The sequence below is a fragment of the Zootermopsis nevadensis genome, unplaced genomic scaffold (assembly GCF_977971745.1).
Source record: "Zootermopsis nevadensis isolate Lab colony 2312 unplaced genomic scaffold, Znev_1.0 Znev_ptg000008l, whole genome shotgun sequence".
In the NCBI taxonomy this organism is placed as follows: Eukaryota; Metazoa; Arthropoda; class Insecta; order Blattodea; family Termopsidae; genus Zootermopsis; species Zootermopsis nevadensis.
In genome coordinates, this window is record NW_028259140.1 from 14,084,720 (window position 1) to 14,106,783 (window position 22,064).

Genomic DNA, 22,064 nt, shown 5'->3' on the forward strand with positions numbered 1-22,064 from the left:
CTTTGATGCATTTCCTGCCATCTGTCAATTCCTGGAAGAACCATGTGGATATCCGATTCGGTGACGGTGAATTGGATCACAGATGGCAGAACCAACAGACTGCTAGGTTTTTATTATTAAAGTTTCGGGCCTGGATGTGATCCTCGGTGCAAGAAATATTTTTAGGGCCCTCAATATAGAGGTTGTATGTATGTGACAATGAGTAATGTGGGTGAAGTGTTTTTTTTTTATAATTAGATTTCCATTTGCATATTTTTTACAAGGATAAATTTAAACTGTTATAATGCCGAAGAGACTCTGTCCTTTCGAATACGATATGATACCTCAAAAGAAAGTACATATTAGCGACAAAGAAGTCTGTGATGAGGAATATGGGAAGTCAGTGATTGGTAAGGTGTAACGATCAATGTGTTTATTAATTCACATTAATTTTGGACAAAACAATCATTAAATTTTGTACTACCAATAAGAATTTTATTAATCTAGGTATAGTGTATGCGGATAAAAGAGCTGAAGAAGTAGGAACAACTAAATTACTTGGCCTACAAATTAACAGTAACGTACATTGGAAAACACATATTCAGTACTTTATTCCTAAACTAAGCATGCTTTGTTGTTAGGACTGTCACATCACTTATGAAAACATAAACTTTAAAATTAGTCAGATTTGTTCACTTCCATTCAATCATGTCATGTGGAATTATTATCTGGCAAAATTAAACAGGCAGCAAAAAGTATTTTACATTCAAAAGAAAATCATTAAGATAATGCAAGGCCACAAAAGTAAGCCAACACTAAAAGAGTATCTTCTGTCTCACTCCTAGTCCATAGAAGAATTTTCCTTAACCAACAATTCTCAGCTATTATAAATACAAGTAAGCAGTAGTGATTATGCTTTGTTGTGTAATTATTTTTGCATTGATTCTAAAGTCAGCTGTAAATTACTGTCATAACTGTATAATTTAAATTGGTATTAGAAACATGTATTGGATTTGTGCTACATGTTCTACATCCTTTGCTTAGGCCTATGAAGGATCTAAGTAATTTAAGTAAATTCTATTCTATTTGGTACAGTGATATTGACTGACTGGTGGTGATAATTTAAATACCATGTAGTTATAGAGTATTGTTGGTTTCATATTTAGTTATCATAGAAGCTTCATGGTGATTATTAAGGTGCATTGTGGATTTATGCCATTCTTAATTTGAGGGTATTTATCATTGCAAGTTTTCCTTAAATTTTCCTGCATTCCAATTCACTAAAATAGGCCTATAACTCTGGTTCTGATTAAGATAGAGAACTTATTCTTCTGCCAATTGCAAACTCATAAGTGAGCTCTTCATTTGGTGTGCTATTTAATCTTGCACTTTGTCTGTATTTATTAAAAAACAGTCATATTTAATGAAGTTCTTCCCAAAACATATTATGATTCTTTAAGTATATTTTTTGGAAAATTTTGTGTTTAGTCCTGATAATATACATATTTTTTTTAATTGCAGGTAATACATACATTGTTGGTCACTTGAATTAACATTTAAATTGCCAGGAGTTTAAATCCTCATACCCCCTGCTGGCAAAATTTAAATTTCACATTATGCTGCACTTTGCATGTGTTCAGGTAAAATAATGTATCTTTCTTAAAAACCAACATACAACAATGAAATAAAGTACACATTTATAAGGAACATTTACTTTAAACTGCCCCTTAAGCTGTTACTCTACAAGATTAATTCTAATTAAAATGAATATTACATATATTTGCATTTTGTTATTTTTATATTCATGTTCTGAAAAAGTATTGTGGTTTTATTTATGTGTTTTCTTGGCAATAACTCATCATTCCTCCCTCAGACAAACAAGTGTACAAATATTTGTTCCTGTTATACATGCTCTACATCCATAGATGCAGGTTCAACCAACTTTTATCCCCATAAGACAGTCTGTTTGTTGAGGGTTTTGCTTTGTACAGTTTTCAACACATGCAAATGCATAGTCCAACACCACAGTCTCACAACAGTACACACTCATCGCTTGGAGTTTCATGTGCTTTATCTCCAGACAGGACAGCTGGGACAATGTTGGGATTAGTTTTCCTTTTTGTTTTTTCCTGTCCATTTACTGTCATGTTTTATGCTGCAAGGACAAGGTCACAAGTTATTTTCGGAATGCAAAGTGGGCCATTTTACTCCATAAAACTTTTGCGGCAGAAAATAATTTATGACGTGCAGAGAAGATTTTTGTTCACTTGAAGTTCTGTGACTTATATCAGGCCTTTAGCCATCCTGTCCCTTGTCCTGTTTTGCACTACTTGGGTTTCAGAGGATTTTGCAATCCATACAAAACATTTGTCTCGTGTACAGATGGGCGTGATGTTTCACTCTAGTGTTTCCAGCACAGTGCTGTGATATTGCAATGATCTCTACTCACAGTATCCCATTTCTTCCTTTTCAGGGCTTTAGGACAAAAAATTTTTGGCATTCCTTCTGTTGTGCCAAACGTTGTCCCTGTCAGCAATTTTCCTGTTGTAGGAATTGGTTCAGGTGTGAAGTGCCCTAATTATTCTTGTACAGCTTGTGACCAACATCCTCCACTCTTCCTCCATGCTGCATAATGTCACCATGTGTGTCAGATCACCTGTGGCATCTTTATATTGCTTTGCTATGTAAGCCCTCATTATACCACAAAGAGGAGCAGAGATTGTAGATTTTTAAGTTAAATACCTTATACTTCTTTGACGTATTGTGAATTCAGGCACTTCAGATACAGGCATGGGAAGTGCTTCCACAGATGATCCTAATTCTGCTTTTCACTGTATGTGGCAGAGGGTGGTTGCATTATCAGCATAATGTTAAAATATGAAAATGTGTGTTTTGAATAGTTAATTTAGACAATAAAGATGTCTAGTAGTTTTTGTCATGCACCACTGGGTCTTCATTGAGATTCTCTTTTTGTTCACCACACAGAGAATCAGTGCATTGAAATCTTTCATCCCTTCACCTGTGATACCCTGTGGTGTCAGGCTACTAGTTGCTCATAGGATATAATACTGATGGCAGAACAGATTTGATTCCCCTACTAATAATGTGTCCAAGAACTTTGTAAGATGAAGTATGGATTATTCTATAGGAGAGGAATCATCCGTGATATCAGGTTGTGCATTACGAGCCAATCCAACTCTGGGTCCTGTAAATCCTAGTGCCTGTCTGATACTACTTCTGCTCTCAACATAACACCAGCTTCAATTTGTTCTGATTAGCTCTGTGTCAAATAAAAGAAAGTATATTTTACAGGTTGATGAAATATTTCCTGTTTTTGTGCTGCTAGGCAGCACCACAAAAATAAAGTAAATCTTGGTCAAATCTTTCATTTTCCAAAAAAGAAATCTCCATAGATTGCTTTGAAAAAATGCACAACAGCTGAAGGAAAAACATAATAAGGCACCATAAACTGCGTCACAAATGATCACAAAGCTGAGCATAACAGAGTTGTAGTGACATTTAGCCTTATATATGATGCAGTCCCAGATCTGTATTAAGGTAAATTTAAAATGTGCAGTTAACTACACTTGTTAAAGTTTCCATATATGTACTTCTTTTTATTTACACATGGAACTAATACTGTATTGTTGTATTGTACATTATATGAGGCTGTGCGGTAAGACCGAGAATGTTTTTTTTCAGAATGTTTGGAAGTCTTTAGGGAACATTAATTTATAGTGGTTGGTGGCACTGACAGGTGTGAGTTATTATTGTATGCAGTAAGAGGCTGCTGCATATTTGTGCTTGTGCTGTGACCTTGATTACAGGCTGCAACTGTCTCACCTCCAAAGCCACACATTAGTTGTTATGGATGTTATAGAAAAACAATGTGCTGCACTTAAAAAAGTGTTTACAAATTGTAACATGTGATGAAACATAGATTACACTTTATGATCCTGAGAGCAAGTAGCAAAACACTCAGTGGGTCTCTTCAAGCTTACCAAGACCATAAAGCTTATGTTTGTCAATCAGGGCAATAGAGTTTTTTTACTGTTGTGGAGGGATGATTTGTACGCACAAAGTACCACCTAAAAGAACTGTCACTGTTCAGTTTTCAAAACCCTTGTGGACTACATTAGAAGAAAATGATCAGACCTTGTTAGACACTGGGTGCTTTATCATGACATGATATATGTTGCAAACATTGTCATTCAAATTTTTGATAAGGAAAGGCATTCAGTGTATCCCTCACACTCCCTATAGCCCACATCTAGTGTCTTGTGACCTTTTTTTGTTCCTTACACTGAAATGGCATCTTTGAGGACAACACTTCAGACCATAGATGCAGTAAAAACCACAGGGGAGCCTATTTTGAAAAAGAACGCTCTTGTAATTACCCAGAATAAAGGAGGCATGTTTTAAAAAAAATCATTGTCAGTCTTTATTGAACAGCCTTCATATTTAAGATTCATCTTAATGTGTATGTGAAAGCAGCCACTAATTAGACAAGTACTCTTGCACAGAAAATGAAAGCAGGCTGCAGTTTTCTGTCACTGAATCAGATAAACAGTAAAATAATTTTCCCATGTTTTAAGGATTAATTTTGTCTGTTTAACATAGGTAATATTGATTTATATGATCTATAGCTTTCATAGCAACTAAATTCAATGAAGTCTTCATGGGCAATCAGGTGGTCACAAAGAAGTGACATTTTGAGAATCATTTTGGTTCTCTTTGTCAGGGATCTGATGTCTGCAGAGTCCAGGAAGTCAATGGGGCTAGTGGGTAGAGTCACATGTATAGCTCTCCTTGGCCTTGCTTTCCTATTGGTACCTCTCTCGACATTTGAGTGTGGTGATACTGGGTTTCATATATCTCCATACTAGGGATGGCTACGAGGTATGTAGATCGTCTCATGAAGGAAGCCACCATGATCTGTCTACAACCCACAGCTTTAACAGAGATGAAGGGTTCACTGTCAGTTAGGGTTTGTCGGTTTTTAAAAATCGGTTTTTTGGATAAATTTGTAAAATTTAAAAAAACAGTTTTAGATACTAGAATTAATATGTAAAAATTTCTGTTAAATGAACTAAAAAATTTAAAGACTGAAAATAAGTTCCAAGCTATTAAATGCTTCAGAAGTACGAATTCAAGAAAGAAGACAAGTTGGATTGGTAACCCTTTTCCTATATTTGCTAAATCCACAAAACATTTCAACAAAGAAATCTAGTGTATTTCCACTAGCTTCGAAACTCAATATTATTAAGTTATCTGGAAAAATATTGTCTAGAATATATCCAAATTCTTGTATGGAAACACATTCCGATGATGAATATATCGGAGAAGGAGAAGCTATTAATCAGGGCAGTGCTCTAAAAGAAGCCATGGAAAAATCAATTCATAGGTTTCTTGAGGAACTTGAAGAAATAATATCAAATTCGAAGACACTGAAGGCCGAATTTTCAGTATTTGAGGCAACCAATAAAAGAACAAAGAATTTAGATTTATTATTTGATGCCCTGAAAATGATAAAACCAAGTTCAGTAGCCAGTGAGAGAGTATTTTCTATTTCAGGCAATTTTGTATCTAGAATAAGAACTAGATTAAGTAATCGTTCAGTGGACATTTTATGTTTTTTGAAATCATATTTACCGAAGAAAAATACTAAATGAAATAAATATTTATATTTTGTACGGATTTTAGTTCTTTTATTTTTATATGGTTTTGTATGGAGTGTATTTTATTTTGTTATATTTTTGTAGTTCCATAAATATTAAATAAACTGAAAATTTTTAAAAGAAGTATAAATATTTTTATACTGTTTTAATTATATTTTGTGTTTTGCAAAAATTCGAAAACCGGTTTTTTGGAAATACTGAAATTCGAAAAGTCGGTTTTTGTATAAACCCTACTGTCAGTCACACATGACACCCAGTAAATGATCTACTCAAATGGTCCAGAGATGCACCAATAAGAAAGCGATGCCAAGCAGAGCTAGATGTGTGACTCTACCTACTAGCCCCACTGGCCAGCCAGTCTGGCAGCAACCAATCCAGGCAGGTATGTATGTGGGATTTACTTTGCTCCGCAGACATCAGATTCTTGATGATGAGGACCAAGACAGAGCTCAAAATGTCTGGTTTTTTCAAGCACCTGATGTGGCTGATTGCCCATGAAGACTTATTGAATAGTTAATATTTTTAATTTCTACATGCAGCTACACTGGTAGTAGAAACAAACTATGATGCCAGGATTAGTAGAAAATATAATTGTATATACTAATTATAGTAACTTTTTTGTGCTACATTTTTCAGATTCAACAAATTCTGTCTCTTGTTGACAAACATGGGAGGAGTTATGGTCAAGATTTTTTCTTCTTCTTCTTACAGATAAGACAATCAAAATGTTGTTTGTAGGAGCCAAAAGAGTTGTGAATGTGGCAGAGTCAAGAGTTACTGCAAGACAACATTTGGATTCTCCAGGTCTAAAACATAATTATAAACAAATGTTCCTGGATAGTCGGTGCCAATTGCAATCTTGGGGCACTGTTAAGGTATCAGTTCCTACAGGAGTTGGAAATTACATTGCATTTGTTTTATACAGTTTCTTCTGTAGTAACCTCCTAACCCTTTGGTTCTTACCTTTCATTGTACGGGAATTAGGTTCATGGTTTAGTGCTCAGCTGATGTACCACATAGCCAGCTGGACTGCATATAAGCTGCGACACATAGTCAGTAAAGATGAAGGTTTCTTGCCATCAGTTTAACTCAAGGAAGTTATTTTAGTTATTGGTTTTCTGGGCTGTAGCACATTGTAATCTTTTGGTTGTATACCAGCATGTTGGGGAAACGTACCTCCATCTTTAATATTGGAGTGAAAGGGGTTAGGAACATTTTGGGCTGTGCAGTTTCAGGGTGAGGATCAGATTATGAAGGTAGACCATTCAGAGTTTTGGGATTGGGAGATGGAGCCAAGTCAGTAATGCAAGTAATAGAAATGTACCATTTTCAGGGCTTTCAGGAAGGAAGATTGGATCAAGAGGAAGTGTTTGTGTAATTTTTACAGAAAACTTTTCTATTCTTTAAGGGAGTGAATGAAATATCCTTCCTGTTCATGTTGTAAAATCTTATGTGAAGGGAGAGAGGTATTTTACATTTTTACACCTTAGAAGAATATGATCAGACATGTTCCATTAATACATAATTTAATTAATTAAAGATGACCACAGTCATCATCACCCAGTTCCAAACTGGCAAACTTTCATTTGCTTTCAATAGTGAGATTATGAGATTATTGTGAGCTGCTGCTTTTGTTTGTAGCAAGGATGCTGATTTGAATGGCTGATTACTAATCTCAAATTAATGCCAACTATAAACCATACATAGCAGAGTATGACATATTCTAAAACCTTGTAGATGTAAGTGCATATGAATGGTGCCCAGTTCCAAGTTGACAGAATATACGTTAGTAAGAGAATGGCTCATTTCAAGCGTCAGTGCATAAAATTATCAATATTTGTCTCACATTAGTTAAATTAAATTCCATAAAACATTACCCCTTACATTAATGTATGAATGCAACTCAGAATAAAATAGAATTTTTTTTTCCAAGCTCACAGCTGCAGAATGCACACATGGCTCACATACTGAGTACATGCTGTTAGGGAAGGCTTTTTAATTTGGTAGGTGATATTTTATTTGGAGCAGAACTAAGCTTAAAATTGTTTGTGAAGAAGCCAACAGTGAAATCTGTGGTGACAGACTTCTGATCTTTGAGAACTGTATTTACACATGTACTGTGGAGTGGAATAATAACTCTATAGGACCTAGGAACACCTTTACTGTAGGACTGTGTTGACACAATATTCTTTTGTAAAGTTTTTGCCACAGCCATTTATTCTCTTTTGAAGCTCTTGTTGCATGTGGTTAACTTCCTTTTTTGCTTGATTGCTCAGTCAATTTGCAAAACTCTTGCACACACCCTACCTTTTCATACATAACTTCTTTAATAAGCCCAGAATTGCTGCCATAGGGTTTTCTGACAGGATACAATTGAAAGGTTTTGTGGTATCTCTCATTAACAGCTAATGTTACAAGGAATTTTACAACAGCATGCTTTATGTTTTGGCTAATACAGCTATCAGAAATAATATGCACTTCGTTGACAGTTTCACAGATGAGTATGGATAGTGATGTAATCCATTAATAAGGAAGATATTTTGTTGGGTCCTCCGTTAGCTTGTCCTTCATGGTATACATAAAAATATGAATTCTTATTTTTAGGTTACTCATTCCAAACACATATATCTAGAACTGACAAAAAAAATGTCTTGCACAAGTATATGTGGGAGTTGTAGGTTTTGCAGTTTTTAGTTGACATTAGTAGTTCAGAATTCTACTACCAAAATACAGTTACACTTTTGAAAGTGGCACAAGTCGGTGACATGTGACCTCAGACAGTGTGTAAAATAATGACAAACTCTGAGCAAGTTACAAGTTTATGGATCGATGCTTGAAGAATGGTATTCCATAAAATCACAATTTTAAAAAAATACTGACGTGCCCTTTTCATAACAATGCATTTAATCATAGTGTCAAGTTTTATGCGAAGCTAATGATTTGGTTTGGACACAATATCTTTTTTTATTTCTTTCTGACATTTTAAAATTATTTTCAGCCAGCCCAAAAGTTTCACTGCCAGGGCTGCAACCACCCAATCAAGGAGATTCAGTCCCAGTGTACATTCTGCGAGAAATTCCTTTGTACACATTGCATTGTGACATGTGCCAAGTGCAATGAAGAATTCTGTAATGCTTGCTCACTTGTCATGTAAGTATGTGCATTGTATTCTGGTATTTCTGTAAGTTGTATTTTGTCAAACATAGTTTCTTGTATCTTCCTCAAGTTTCTCTGTTAGATCCACATATAATCTGATTTATTCAATGCATTGCAAACTTGGAAATTCTACTGTTGTCTGCAAAAGTGACTTTTGAGAGTTCTCACTTTTCCTGTGAGAGAACTCTGTGTGCCATTATAGTCTTCTTCCAGCAAGTTTCAGAGGTCCTTGCTCCATTGGTAAACATCTGCTTGACTACATGGCACAACAATCCAGAAGACAGCAATCTTCAGACTCACCATTGTGAAAACCTCAAATCTTACATATTATAAAACTGTCTTTTAACTTTAACAAATAGTCCTTACTGCCTTTAAACCCACATTGGTACATGTAATTAGCAAAGATAGAGTTTTTAGCTTAAAATGCAATAAATACACTGTTTTGTAACATGCAACACTTTGAGGTGTTTTAAATTCCAATTAACTCTGTATGTCTTCATAGACCACTGATACTGCACCTGGTTTGCTTCAGGCATAGGATATTAAACATTTATCAAAATATGTGAAATCGGAAAACTTGAATTCAGTGCCAGTAAACAGAATTTTATCCGGAAGTATCAGGAAGTGATTCAGAAATTATATCACAATATTATATGAGAAATCTGATTTATAAACTTTGCGAACTCATGTGACTATAGAACAGTGATCCCATTGAATGTAGAGATGTTTATAGTGTGTGTTTCATAATAATTAAAGTAAACATTAATGTCAGCAAATCCAAGAACAGGTAACCCAGCTAACTATTACACGATTCATGACATCAGACTCATCTCTCATTATATCCTTTTGCCATCAGTCCTTCCAGTTAGATGTCTGTCACCAATATATCCATATCCTGCTAATGAGATTCATTGCTCAACAACTCTTTCCTTGTTCCTTTGTACAACTGAGCGAAATCTGAAGCACAACAATTGTAATGACACAACAGTAAAAGTTCCAGTCTGGCTAGAGAAACAAACCATCCATTCAACAACTATAACATAAGTAACCAGTAAGTTTTGAAGTTCTTGATTGTGTGTGTTCTCTAATGACCAGCTAAGTGGCAGTGACAAACACAAGTCCTGATTTCCAGCATTCAAAATCTAAAAATGGCTGCATGTGGTCCTCTCAAATAGTTCTTTTGACATGTGGAAGTTGGTAAAGAATTTAGATCCAAAACAATAAAATTCCAACTTCAGCCTCAATTGTTGGTCAGCATTGGGTTGTAGATAAGTTGCTAGTGTAGCAAACTAGCATTGATGCATAGATCATGAACAAGTCTGAAAATGTATCATCTTATTTCTTTTTATGTATGTGTTGTTTTTGCATAAGCACTCATTAAAACTGTGCAGTTTGTGTAATGTTCAACTATATGTTTCATAATTTCCATGTGTAATTCATACCAAGAGCAAATGGAAATTGATACAGAAACATGTAGGTTTTAATATTCAAATCAGAATGGAGTTGCTGTTTGTCTGTAAACCATATGCGGTATAGTTACATTTTGTTAATGAAGAAAAAGTATTCATCAGTATTATCATTAACATTATCACTATATTATTTGTGCTGCATTGATGAGGCCAGAAGTGCAAGGGGCATAAGCAGGTATTTCTTTTATTTTTTCATGATTTGTTGTTCATAGGCATTCTGATACAAAAGTTCTGTGTTTGAATGTGATTGTAGACAAAGAACTTTGCAACAAAAACATGTCAGAAACATTTTTGTTTTGTAACATAAACTAGGTAGGATTTAAGGTTTTCACAATGGTGAGTCTGAAGATGGCTGTCTTCTGGGTTGCTGCGCCGTGTAGTCTGGTAGAAGTTTACCATCATCAAGGTGATGAGTCATCACCCTGATGATGGAGGCAGCAAGGACCTCTGAAACGTCAGTAACTTCTACCAGACTACATTCACAACATCCCAGAAGACAGCCACTGTCTAAAGTAAACTATTTATTCATACAAAACATGAATTTGTACATTAGTTTTCGACAGAGCTCTTTTCAAAATGTGGCATCTTTAATGAGTTTCCAGAATCCCAGAGCTTTAGTTGGTGATCTTATTTGTCTCAGCATGAGAATTAGAGTACAGGAGTAAGTTATGTACCACTTAGATGGGGACTTGATCAACTGAAACTGTCCAATCCAGTTTTGCAGTGTGGGAACAGACCCTGCTGTGACTTCCTGGCAAAATACTGGGTGTCTCAGTGGTACATAATTTTGCCACTGCCCTCTGGATGAAGTCCATAGGCAATTTGACAGGGTTCCAGTGATCTAATTGCTCAGTGGCTGGTGTAAACTCTTGCAGTGACTCATTGCTCAGCTGGATCCTGGCTATGCATTGAGACTAGTAGGCCACTGCCAGCTGCTAGTCTCTGTAATGGACCTTCAGAGTCCTGACAATGTTTTCATATGCTGCTCTGGCGGGGACACTATATAGGGTGTCACGAGCTTGTCCCTGCAATATGGTGCGCAGATGCCTGCCTTCACACCACATTTGGTCTTCCATTGTTGCCAGCTGTGTCTAAAACTCCCAGTGTGGCATTCATGTCATGTTCAACTGAAACTGTGTCACAATGCCATTCAGCTGTTTGACTAGCATCTCTGTTTCTCTCCCTCTGTGTAAATTGCACCTGGCCAGACCTGGTGGCACTGATGTTTCTGCTTATTTTATCTTAGATGGCACTTATGCTGCTTTCCATTTCATCCTAGCTTGTTTTTGTCATCTCTGATTTTCTCTTGGCCTGCACTCATGCTTGTTAATTGTCGATAATCGACTGTAATGTTGGATCCATTTTTATTTGCCACTTCTGACACCAGTTGTAACAGAGACCAGTGATTAAACTTTTTTGAGTTCTTTAAATTGTAAAATGGACTTATTCCACATATTGTTACAATTAATTATTTCCTTTATTAATGCTATTTTGGTTTACAAATCACACTCTTGATTATGGATTTTAAAAATCTTAAAACTTTGCATACCGTGTATTGTATTAGAATATAAATAAGTAAACAAACAACTATTAACTCTATAAAAAACACACTATTGCTATATGCGTTTCAACCTCAAGACCAGAACACACATGATTCTGGAGTTCATAGGTTCAGACGACGCAACCACAGCTCACCGCAGACCAGCTACAACCACCGGATCAATAGCTAAGTGCAGAGTTCAACTCCTGTGAATAACAACATCTAGTGCAGTATTGCTTGAAATACTTTTGTTAAATACCCAATTCATTATTTATTTTCTAAATCCAGTTTAAACTGTTTGATTAAATGAATTAATTTACGTGATGCCACTGATGAGGACCTCTTGAGGTTGAAATGCGTATGGCAATAGTATCTTTTTTTTTAGTGTTAATAGTTGTTTGTTTACTTATTTTATATTGATTATGGATGCCTGGACTTCTACTGGTTATAAGCCTTCTCTTTTTTGACATCTGAATATACACTTGATACACTGCTACTCGCCACTCAAAGACAGTCACCTCACTATTTACTTGCTTGTGCTTGTCTAACTTGCACTACATTGAATCACATGTTTGTTTTCTGCAGGAAGGTACATAGGCATTGTAACTTCTGAAGCTGTGTTATCATAACTATCCAGTGGTATTTCTGTTGCTTTATTTTCCCACAACTTATATTTGGTCCATCCTATTTCTGTTCTGTCTGTATCCCACTTCATTGTTTGTCACCTGTTCCTCGTCTCCCACCAGGTAATTTTCCATGTTACATCTTACCATTGTAACACTTTTGTTCATGTACATAATATGGCAAAATCATACTAATCTGCAATAGTTCCTCTTAAAAGATTTTACAATAAATTTCCCTCTTACTGTCTAATTACTTATTGATGGACTAACGTATGATACTTTTTTAGATATACTAATGTTGAAGATGAACACCTGTGTTTGGGCTGCTGCAGTTAACAACATATGAACATTTAAAACAGTTTTGTTGGTGATAGCATCAGCATGCTGGAAATAAGAGAGATGTAGGCTGAGTAAAAAGAATTGGCCAGCTAATGAATGATTGCTGACTGGGGGTTGAGATTGATGCTGTCTGTTTACGTCTACTACAGAAGTCTACCAGCGGAAAGCAACACAGGAAGAAGGATCATCAGCTGATGGAATAATGTTTACATGACTGTATATGTACAATATTATTTATACTCAGGCAATATGTGCTCATCACTGGTATGTCACCATTTTTGAAGAGGCTGAATAATGTGTATGCTAGGCATATTTTATGTATTTTTAACCACAGTAACATCTAATATTTTATACATCTGTAATGGGTAGGTAGGAAATCAGCATAACCTCAAAGCTTTCCTTTTCTTCCATCATTAAACAGAACTTGGGCCAGCTATGTCTGTGATGGTGTGCAGTTAAGTGTATTTTCGTTGCAGGAATATGAATTTTGCTTTACAAACTACAGTGATATGTTCAGAAATGAAATTTCAAACATCCAAGTGATATGAATATACAAGTCAGCTTTGAACTTAACCAAATGGAAACCAAAAGAAAATGGATTAAAGGTATAAAATGTGCCTGTCTGTTGCTGCAATTTCAGTCATACAGTATTTTTTTTTACACTATCTTACTGGATGTTTAATCCAAGAGAGCGTCTGTAAACTGTCTCTTTCTGAAAGTCCTTTTATCCTAGCTGAGAATTTTCTCAGAGTAGTAAAATTGTTATTATTGTCTGTATAGTATTAAGGGCTTCAACTGTTAAAGTGTTCTGTTTCTGCTATGTATAACTAAGCATCATTACCACTTTCTTAAGTTGTGAATTTTATACCCAAAGATATTAACATTTGCATGTTACTGTTAATTTTGCCTCTACATAACAAGACTGAATTTATCATCTCGAGTATATAAACTCCTTTATTCCAATGTCATCTGTCACAGGCACAAATATAATAATCACAGTTTTATGCATGCCCATGTTTCTGTGTTTTTTTTTATAATACATTTTATAAGGTGATGGGAGAGAGGAAGATAATAAATTTAATGTTTATATAAATATGTCTAAATTGTATGTAACCATTCTCACTTTTCTGCTGTGTGACAACACTGCAAAAAAAATGTTGCCAAATCAGCATGTGACGAAGGCATAAGGGAGCTACTTCGGTGGAGCATATGCATTGACCTTGAGTTCTTCATTAAAGTTACTACTGCAAAGCTCATGGCCGTAGCTCATGTCACATGGAACTAGCTGTAGTGTAAGGGATCTGCTTTTCAAAGTGAATGTCATCATAAGGCTATGTGCCAGAATGTTTATACTGCAATGCAGTTTGAATCTCGATCGCTGAACGATAACTCCGGGTAATCGGTAATCATTAATCGCCTGTCAGTGTCGAGTCAAGGCAGTGGCTTCAAACTTTCAGTCGTGAACACAACATGTATCCACTTCTGCATACTCTGTGTTGTGTTTCCCAAATGTAATATTTTCATGAAATGCCCTATCTCATTTGCAAAGACTTGCATTTCTAAAGTTGAATCTAAAACAGCTGCCTGACATGGTAACCACACATTCAGCAACTCCGGATGAAGTGTCAGTGAATATTTGACTGTTTTAGCTGATGCCTTCTTGGGAGCAGAGTGAATGGCATTTTAAGCTGTGTCACTATCTTATTCCTTTGCGATTCCACTGCATATGCTTTTCTTGCCTCTGAATCTGAGAGAATTTTATCTGTTCTTGACTCTATCCATAAATCTGCAATACATCTCAGTGAAGGAACTATTATAACAAGTAGAATGGAGAGTCTTAATGCAGAATTAGCGGTACCTGTACTTTTCACTCACTGGCTAATTCTACTTTGCAGATAAGCTGTAAACCTGGGCGATTTTAAGAAAAAACCCTCCAACAGGGCAATCCACCAGATCTCTCTCTGATGGAAGGCAAGTCGTCCACGCTGATTCCAGATGCAAGGAGCTTTTGAATGCACTTCATATTTGTACACTTCCCATCATCTTTTCTAAAAGCTCCCACTTCACGACCGTTTGTCATAGAATGTCCTTGGTGCGACACCCACATTTCCTACTTTCCCAAGGCATGTACACCTCCAAACATCTGGAAACTCTGCACAAGATGTTGACACACCACGCACATAACACAGTTGATCTCAGAGATGGATTTGTGATGAATGGATCAACAGTTTGTCCTTTCTTTCTCTCTCTTCTTTTCTTATGTTTTATTTTACTTTTTTTAAGGAATGCTTTTAAATGTTGACTGAGCTCCTTCAGTTCAATTTTGACTGCAAAACTCTTTGCACTGTGCGCCATGTGCCAGGGAAGTTTTTGTTATGTACGTACTTCCCGTGCAATGTGCAACACGTACCGTTTCCTGATTTTGTCCATGTGTTTTGGAGTTCTATACAACTCTAACGGGATTTCAAGGAAACAGCATGCTTGCATGTCAGGCCATGTAGGTATCAGCGGCAACGATGTGGCAGATGCCATTGCACATTGTGTCCCACCACAACTAAAGGCTCCCTGATACCTGGTGTCTCCATTTTGGCCTTTAAGACGTTTCTCTGTCGATGCATGTTGGCCAGATGACAAACGGCTCATTCCTCATATAATGGATTTTGCATGTCCGATCTGAAAACAAGTATCTTCGCATTGCGACACTAGCGCACGTTGGTACATTATTAACAGGTAAATTCATTAGGATTTGAGAATTCCATTTTTCACCTACCACATGATAGCACTGACTGGGAGTTTCGATTTATAGTTAACTGCCGCGGTGAACTCCTTTGTTCGGCAGCTCGGAAGGCACTGACAAGCCACCCACAGGCAACGGAGAGAGATGCTCAGCAGCCCCTTCGAGGCAGTCTCTGCTGAAAAGTTTGGTGCACTCAGCTACCCTGACTGAGGTTTCTGTACTTTCTTTCAGTTGTAAGGAAAATGCTAAGATATAATTCAAATGGGGCACGGCCTGCCGTTCCCAATCATGGAAGCCTTCAGTCGAAGTGATTTCTCTCCTACACTCGGCGACGATCAGCCGAAGCGATCCCTGCACTTCTGGGTTTGACTCCCAGAGAGCCATCCAACCAAAATCCTTTCCACAAAGTACAAGTTTCCTGATTAGATAATCTCCGACGAGTAACCGTTTTACTTTCAAGGGTCTGCCACTTCGAGCAGGGCACTTCGTTCGTAGGAATGGTGTAACCTTGCAAGGAACGACGTCTTGCGCTTGATTTAGGCCTGTCTAGCAATGGCTAAACGATAAAACGTGACAACACAAAACTGGTCCGATACACTCGTCTCGTACCGATGCCATGCAGCAAGTAATCGCTGTCCTTTCCCCGTCAGACGAAGACCAATGAAGAAGACGAGGGTGAATATAACTCAGCTTACGAGGAAAATATTCGGTTGTGTAAAAAATAATGGCGGTTTTTAACCGTTGTCTTCAATCGCAAATATCTCAGCTCATATTAAACCTTATTAATCGAAATAAAAACCATTACAATCTACACATTTTTGCCAACGAGACACAAGTGTATTTATTCGAGTAGCATAAAATTCAGGAGTTCTGGAGGCGACAGATTCTTCGAAGGCATTTTCAGCAGCAGCTTGGTTGTTGAAGACTTTCCCCTGCAAGAAGTGGTAGACGGTTGGCGAGAGGTCCGGTGAGTAGGCTGGGTGTGGCAGAGTTCCGTAGTCCAATTCGTTCAACTACTGGAGCGTCATTTGTGAAACGTGTGGTCGGACGTTGTCGTGCAAGAGAATTTGACCTTTTTGATTGATTAATGCTGGCTGTTTTTGACGTAATTTCCGGTGGATTTCGTCGATTTCGCGACAATATTTCTCCGCAGTAATGGTTTCGCCGGGATCTCATAACGTCGGTTCTTTTGGTTTTCGTTTAATTCGTGATGAACCCATTTATCGAGGTTTTCTGACTTTCCACTTTCTCGTAGGTGGTTAGAAACAGTTTTAAAGCTTACGTCTAGTTCAGCAGTAAGCTCTCGAACCGTTGTGCGTGGGTCGGCTTCAACTAATGCCTTCAATTCGTCGTCGTCAATGAGCGAATCTCTCCCACGACCCTCTTGAACTTTAATGCTGTCATCCCCATTACGAAATTCGTTAGAAGGGGGGGGGGGGGAGTGAGTTTTATTTCCCCACAGCACCACAATTCTTGTAATAACAGCCGAGGCTACTAAACTGCATTGGCTTCTCAACACACATACCTACAGTCGTCATTAAATATTAATTTATTTTCTTTTAAGCTTTAAATTTTAAATTATTGAATAGCTTAAAAGCAAACTAGACGTCGACATTTAAAATCATAAATGCCTTAAACTTTACTTCAGCGTCAAAATGTATTTTAGCCGTTTAAATATACCTACAGTAGATTCCGGTTAATCGGGGCAGCCGTTTATTAAAAATAACAAAAACAAATCGAGAAAATAACCGGAATTTGCTTCGGTTGTTTGGGACACCATGCCATTTAATCGGGACAATGAATGCTAGATGGCGCGATTGTGATCACTATAGGTATGTGGCATGTGGGCTGACTCACTCAGTAACGAGCGATGCTTTAAGTGGCTTCGAATGGACAATTTACTAGTTCTGTACCATGCTTTAAAAAGGCTTGGATGGCTTCTGAAATTTGTTGCTGGATTATGACTCTACTTCATGCACGAAGGCAATGAAAGCAGTCCTATATCTGCACTAGATACCTACTCTGATTTTGTTCAGTTGCAGTCAATCAAGAGAACACGGCAGGGTATACTTGATAAATTCCTCTAACATCATTAACTGTTAAGAACATATATGCGTTTCTGATACGTACATTAAGTTCAAATTAAAATATATAATAAAATACAGGTCAATACACAAAACTATATTTGGATGTTAAAATTTAAATGTTAAAATTTTAAATTAGCGCCATTCATCACTATAAGGATGTTACATTTGAGCGCTTTCATTCATTTCACAACATGTTTCGATGTAATACATCATCTTCAGGTGTTATTTTTTTATTTAAAACTATTTTATATTATAATGCATGTCTGTTCATGGAGTCCATGAACAGACAGTCAACCCGAGCAGAGGTGATACACCACACAACACGTCTTATGCATAATTCAAAACAAACATAAGATGGGAAAAACGAGAAGACCAGCGAAACACATATTACAATAATAAATTACTGAAAGGCATGCATTATAATATAAAATAGTTTTAAATAAAAAACAACACCTGAAGATGATGTATTACATCGAAACATATTGTGAAATGAATGAAAGCGCTCAAATGTAACATCCTTATAGTGATGAATGGCGCTAATTTAAAATTTTAACATTTAAATTTTAAATTTTAACATCCAAATATAGTTTTGTGTATTGACCTGTATTTTATTATATATTTTAATCCAAAACACAAACATGACGCATGTAAACCTTAAGTTCAAATTGTTTTTAGCGTAAATACTTTTCTCTGATCTGTACCATTTGTTCCAGAAGTCATTTACATTTGTTTCTCAAAAAATCATCTCAGTAAATCTTTTGTTTTAATCCTTTTTAACTCTTTACGTGGAACTTCGCATAATTGGGGTAGCCGCTTAATTGGGCCAAAGTGTTCTAGTCCCGATGTGTCCCAATTAACCGGAATTTACTGTATGAAAATGCCACAATGACTGCCGTCAGATAAAATTGTTTAATGGAGCTGAAACATGCAGGGTGTAGGAGAGATAGGTTTTCTAGTGTAATCGTTATGATATTATATATATTTGCGTTTGACGGTTGTAATTATTTATTTTTACAGACCAGCAGAATGTAACACGGATCGGAGGTAAGCTTTTGCCACTGATAAGTCGAACGTACCGTGAAGATAGCAACTGCAGTGTTTTCCGAAAGGCTGGGAAAGCTCCCTAACACTATACGGATAAGCCGCGGTAGCCGTTTGCGCCAAATGCAATAAGACATGAGTTTTGACGTTTCCAATATTCTTCAACAGATGGCAGTAACACCATGTGAATTAAAATGGCTGATCGCGAGAGGAGGGAGCGTGAAAGATGGCTTTGTGCATTAGATTAATTTGTTTTCTTTAATAGGGTTTGACTATTCTGTCGTATAATGTGTTGGCAGAATTTTCGTACAACAGTATACATTGATACGGTTTGACAAGATGGAAGTTCATGAGTTAATTATGCTAATGCTGTATACGAGTAGTTACGCTTGTTGGGCAAGTAGGCCAAGAGGTTACTGCGCTGTCAGAACACATTTACATAAAACAGTTAAATGAAGATTTGTTATATCTGAGGTAAATGAAAAACAGAACTAGGAGGAATATATGATTGTAATGCATTGATTATAATGAACGAGGATGCTGTACAGTGAAGAAGTGTTGCCATTATGGGCCGTGGCAGTGGGAGCGGCCGTACCCCTTGTTGCTGTGCTGATTGCTTGTATCTGCTGCAGGAAAACTGTACCAAAGTAAGATGAATGACGACATGATTAATTAATTCTGTTTTAGATTATTAATTGTAATTAAAAAAATATTCAAATGAGAAAGTGGCAGATGAACTTTGAGATTCAAGGCTGTTTAGTAGGCGCTAACATAGCAGTGAACATAATATTGTAACGTGGGTCTTTATATATAAAAAATAATTCTTTTCAGCCTGTTGCCTACATCTCATGTAGGTTATTATATTAAATACTGTTTGTAGCTCTCAAAATATTTAAGCCAACTATATGGCAGATTAATGTCACTTGAAAATGTTGAGTAACTTGTTGGCACATAATTTTCTTTTATCTATACATAAGGCCTTGGTAAAAGTTCTTTTACTTCTAAAGATTCTCCCCATTTACCTTGTTTGGTGTTGGAATGAAAATAACTTTGCTGTACATAATGGTGTAGACTCTGTGATTAGTTTCTTGATTTAGAGATAATTATTATTATTCAGTGTTCTGTCTTACGACAGGTCCATTGCTCTGCCCAAAACGAGCTCTCCAGTTTTCCCTATTCTCAGCTTCTCGTTTTAATTCCTGGAACTTCATCTTCTTTCCTTGTTTAAAATCGTCGGTTAGCTGTGTCAGTCTTCTTCCCAGTCCTCGCTTTCCTTCAACCTGGCCTTCGGTGATATCACTCAGTAATCCATTCCTTCTCATAATATGTCCCAGCCAGTTAGCTTTCCTTCGTGTAATCGCCTGCAGAATGTTTTTTTGCTTGTTGACTCTCCTCAATACTTGTAAGACTTGAGGTTCTCACAGCGGTGAGTATGAAATCTCCTCAATACTTCTTTGTTGGTCACTCGATCCGTCCACCTGATCTTCTCTATTCTTCTCCAACACCACATTTCAAAACTCTCCAGGTATTTCTGTTCCTTCTTCCTGAGTGTCCAAGTCTCTGCTCCATACAGTGCGACACTCCATACGTAACACTTCACTAGTTTCTTCTTCATCTCCAAGCCCAACTTGCTAGTGAGAAGTATCCTCTTCTTGACGAAAGCTGCCTTGGCCATGGCTATCCTTGCTTTTACTTCCTTGGTGCATAGGGCATCCGTCGTGACTATGCTTACCAAGTACTTGAAATGCTCCACATTCTCCAGCTGTTGGTTTCCAATTACAACGTTCAATGGTTCTGCTCTCGGTGCTATCCTCATTACCTTTGATTTTTCAATGTTGATTTCCATTCCATACTCTCTACCTGTTTCAACTAACTTGTCCATCATGTTCTGTAATTCCTCCTCTTCCTTCACCAATACTACTAAGTCGTCTGCATACTTTACAGTCGTTATCACTCTTCCTCCAATTTTGAAGTCTCCTGTTCCCTCCAGAGCTTCCTTGGCAAGCCATTCCCCATACAGGTTAAAAAGAATTGGTGATAAGCAGCATCCCTGTCTTACACCTGTACCTATCTCAACGCTGTTGGTGTCTCCTGAGTCCAGTCTCACTTTGATATTTAGAACTTGGTTCATCTGGCATTTACTTACAATTGCATAGGTTTGTATTTTTAATTTTAATGTATCATTGCTGTATTATATTGATTTGATTTTGTAACTTAAGCATAAAACAAAAAGTTGGTTTTCAACCCTCCTTTAAGCATTACTAAATGTTTAATAACTAAGGGTGGGTCACTTTAGTTGGTGGTTTATTTGTTAATATGTATCATGCGTGGTACATCAACAGCATGTTTTGTAATGTAGTGATTGGTTTAGTTTTCTAGTTTTAAGGTTATTCTTAATGCTTTACTGTATGTTTCCAGTCATCAGTAATAATGATTATCTTTACATATACAGTAAAACCCCTCTAGTTGGACACCCCTATATCCTGGACACCCCTCTATATTGGACACTTTTAATTGGAACCGGCGAATATCCTATAATTTTACATGTCCACAACACTCTATATCTTGGACACCCCTTTATCCTGGAACTTGAACACCCCTTTTGTTGTAAGTTGGACAGGTTCATGCACTTAGCTTCAATGCTTTTATGGGAAACATTTTCAGTTAGTATTTTGTTGTTTTGAATTTCGGACTGATGAATGCCTTCTACCTGAGGATTACCTTATGGTTGAAGGTGTGAGACTTTGAACACATCAATGGAATTATTTTGTTGAACCCTTCACTGGACTACAATAAGTATTACTGGTACAGTTTTAACTTTGTCAGTACTGTGCTTGCAACTGAGTTAAACAGTGTTAACAGAAATTGGAACGGAATGCTTTCACTCATAACCAACAAGGAATGGTTGAAAATTAGAAAGAGGATGGACAAATTCAAAGATAAAAACAAAAAGCAATGTCTTGTGACGGACGTTTTTACAAGAAATAAGTGACATCATATGTTGAGCTAATGCCTTAAGTATAATTAAAAAGAATACATTCTGAACATTTAAAATTTCATTGAGGCTGGGGTGTAATGTGCAACCACGAGAGTGGGTTTCAAAAGATTATTATTATTGTCATTAATTCTTAATTCGAGCAAGCCTACAGTAGTTAGATTATGTAAGTAAACAGATTACATTGTCGGTAAACGTAAAGTATCGGTGCCCTTCCCTGTGAGCTTATCCATGCAAGTTTAATTTAGTGGAAACAAAATTTGTAAAAATTTAATTTGCCCTCTTGATTTTTCTTATCAGTAATTTCCTTTTTGGGAAGGGCTCCATAATACTCTACAATTACCACACTGTCATTACACCACAATTTGAAAGGATGATTTTCCCCCTTTCCCTCTATCCTGGACACCCCTGTAAGTTGGA

General features: G+C 36.7%; 2 protein-coding genes across 7 annotated transcripts in view; both read left to right on the top strand.

Annotated features, from left to right (window-relative positions):
* Positions 1-101: 101 nt before the first annotated feature.
* LOC110828609 (apoptosis regulatory protein Siva) lies at positions 102-13,877 on the top strand. 5 transcript variants are annotated; one of them, XM_022061467.1, is made up of 5 exons: positions 102-389; positions 2,453-2,663; positions 6,369-6,532; positions 8,656-8,807; positions 12,733-13,877. In XM_022061467.1, the coding sequence occupies exons 2-5, from the start codon at positions 2,612-2,614 to the stop codon at positions 12,779-12,781; spliced, it is 417 nt and encodes a 138-aa protein (XP_021917159.1). In that variant the 5' UTR covers positions 102-389; positions 2,453-2,611; the 3' UTR covers positions 12,782-13,877. The 5 variants fall into 5 exon arrangements, with proteins under 5 accessions (XP_021917159.1, XP_021917160.1, XP_021917158.1 ...); XM_022061468.2 differs by lacking the exon at positions 2,453-2,663 and adding an exon at positions 1,501-1,619 and having other exon boundaries at positions 103-389; XM_022061466.2 differs by lacking the exon at positions 2,453-2,663 and having other exon boundaries at positions 106-389.
* Positions 13,878-18,817: 4,940 nt separating this feature from the next.
* The window catches only part of LOC110828613 (uncharacterized), a 37,178-nt gene continuing 33,931 nt past the window's right edge, over positions 18,818-22,064 (top strand). For both annotated transcript variants that reach the window (XM_022061476.2, XM_022061477.2), the window contains exon 1: positions 18,818-19,296. In XM_022061476.2, the coding sequence (XP_021917168.2) occupies positions 19,187-19,296 (110 nt within the window). In that variant the 5' untranslated portion in view covers positions 18,818-19,186. The remainder of the gene's footprint in view (positions 19,297-22,064) is intronic.

What these genes read in the sequence shown, in the direction of transcription:
- LOC110828609 (XM_022061465.2), top strand. Translation starts at nt 5,931, where the DNA reads ATGGTCCAGAGATGCACCAATAAGAAAGCGATGCCAAGCAGAGCTAGA. An exon ending in AATCTTGGGGCACTGTTAAG is followed by an intron (nt 6,533 to 8,655) that starts GTATCAGTTCCT and finishes AATTATTTTCAG; the next exon opens with CCAGCCCAAAAGTTTCACTG. An exon ending in AATGCTTGCTCACTTGTCAT is followed by an intron (nt 8,808 to 12,732) that starts GTAAGTATGTGC and finishes ATACTTTTTTAG; the next exon opens with ATATACTAATGTTGAAGATG.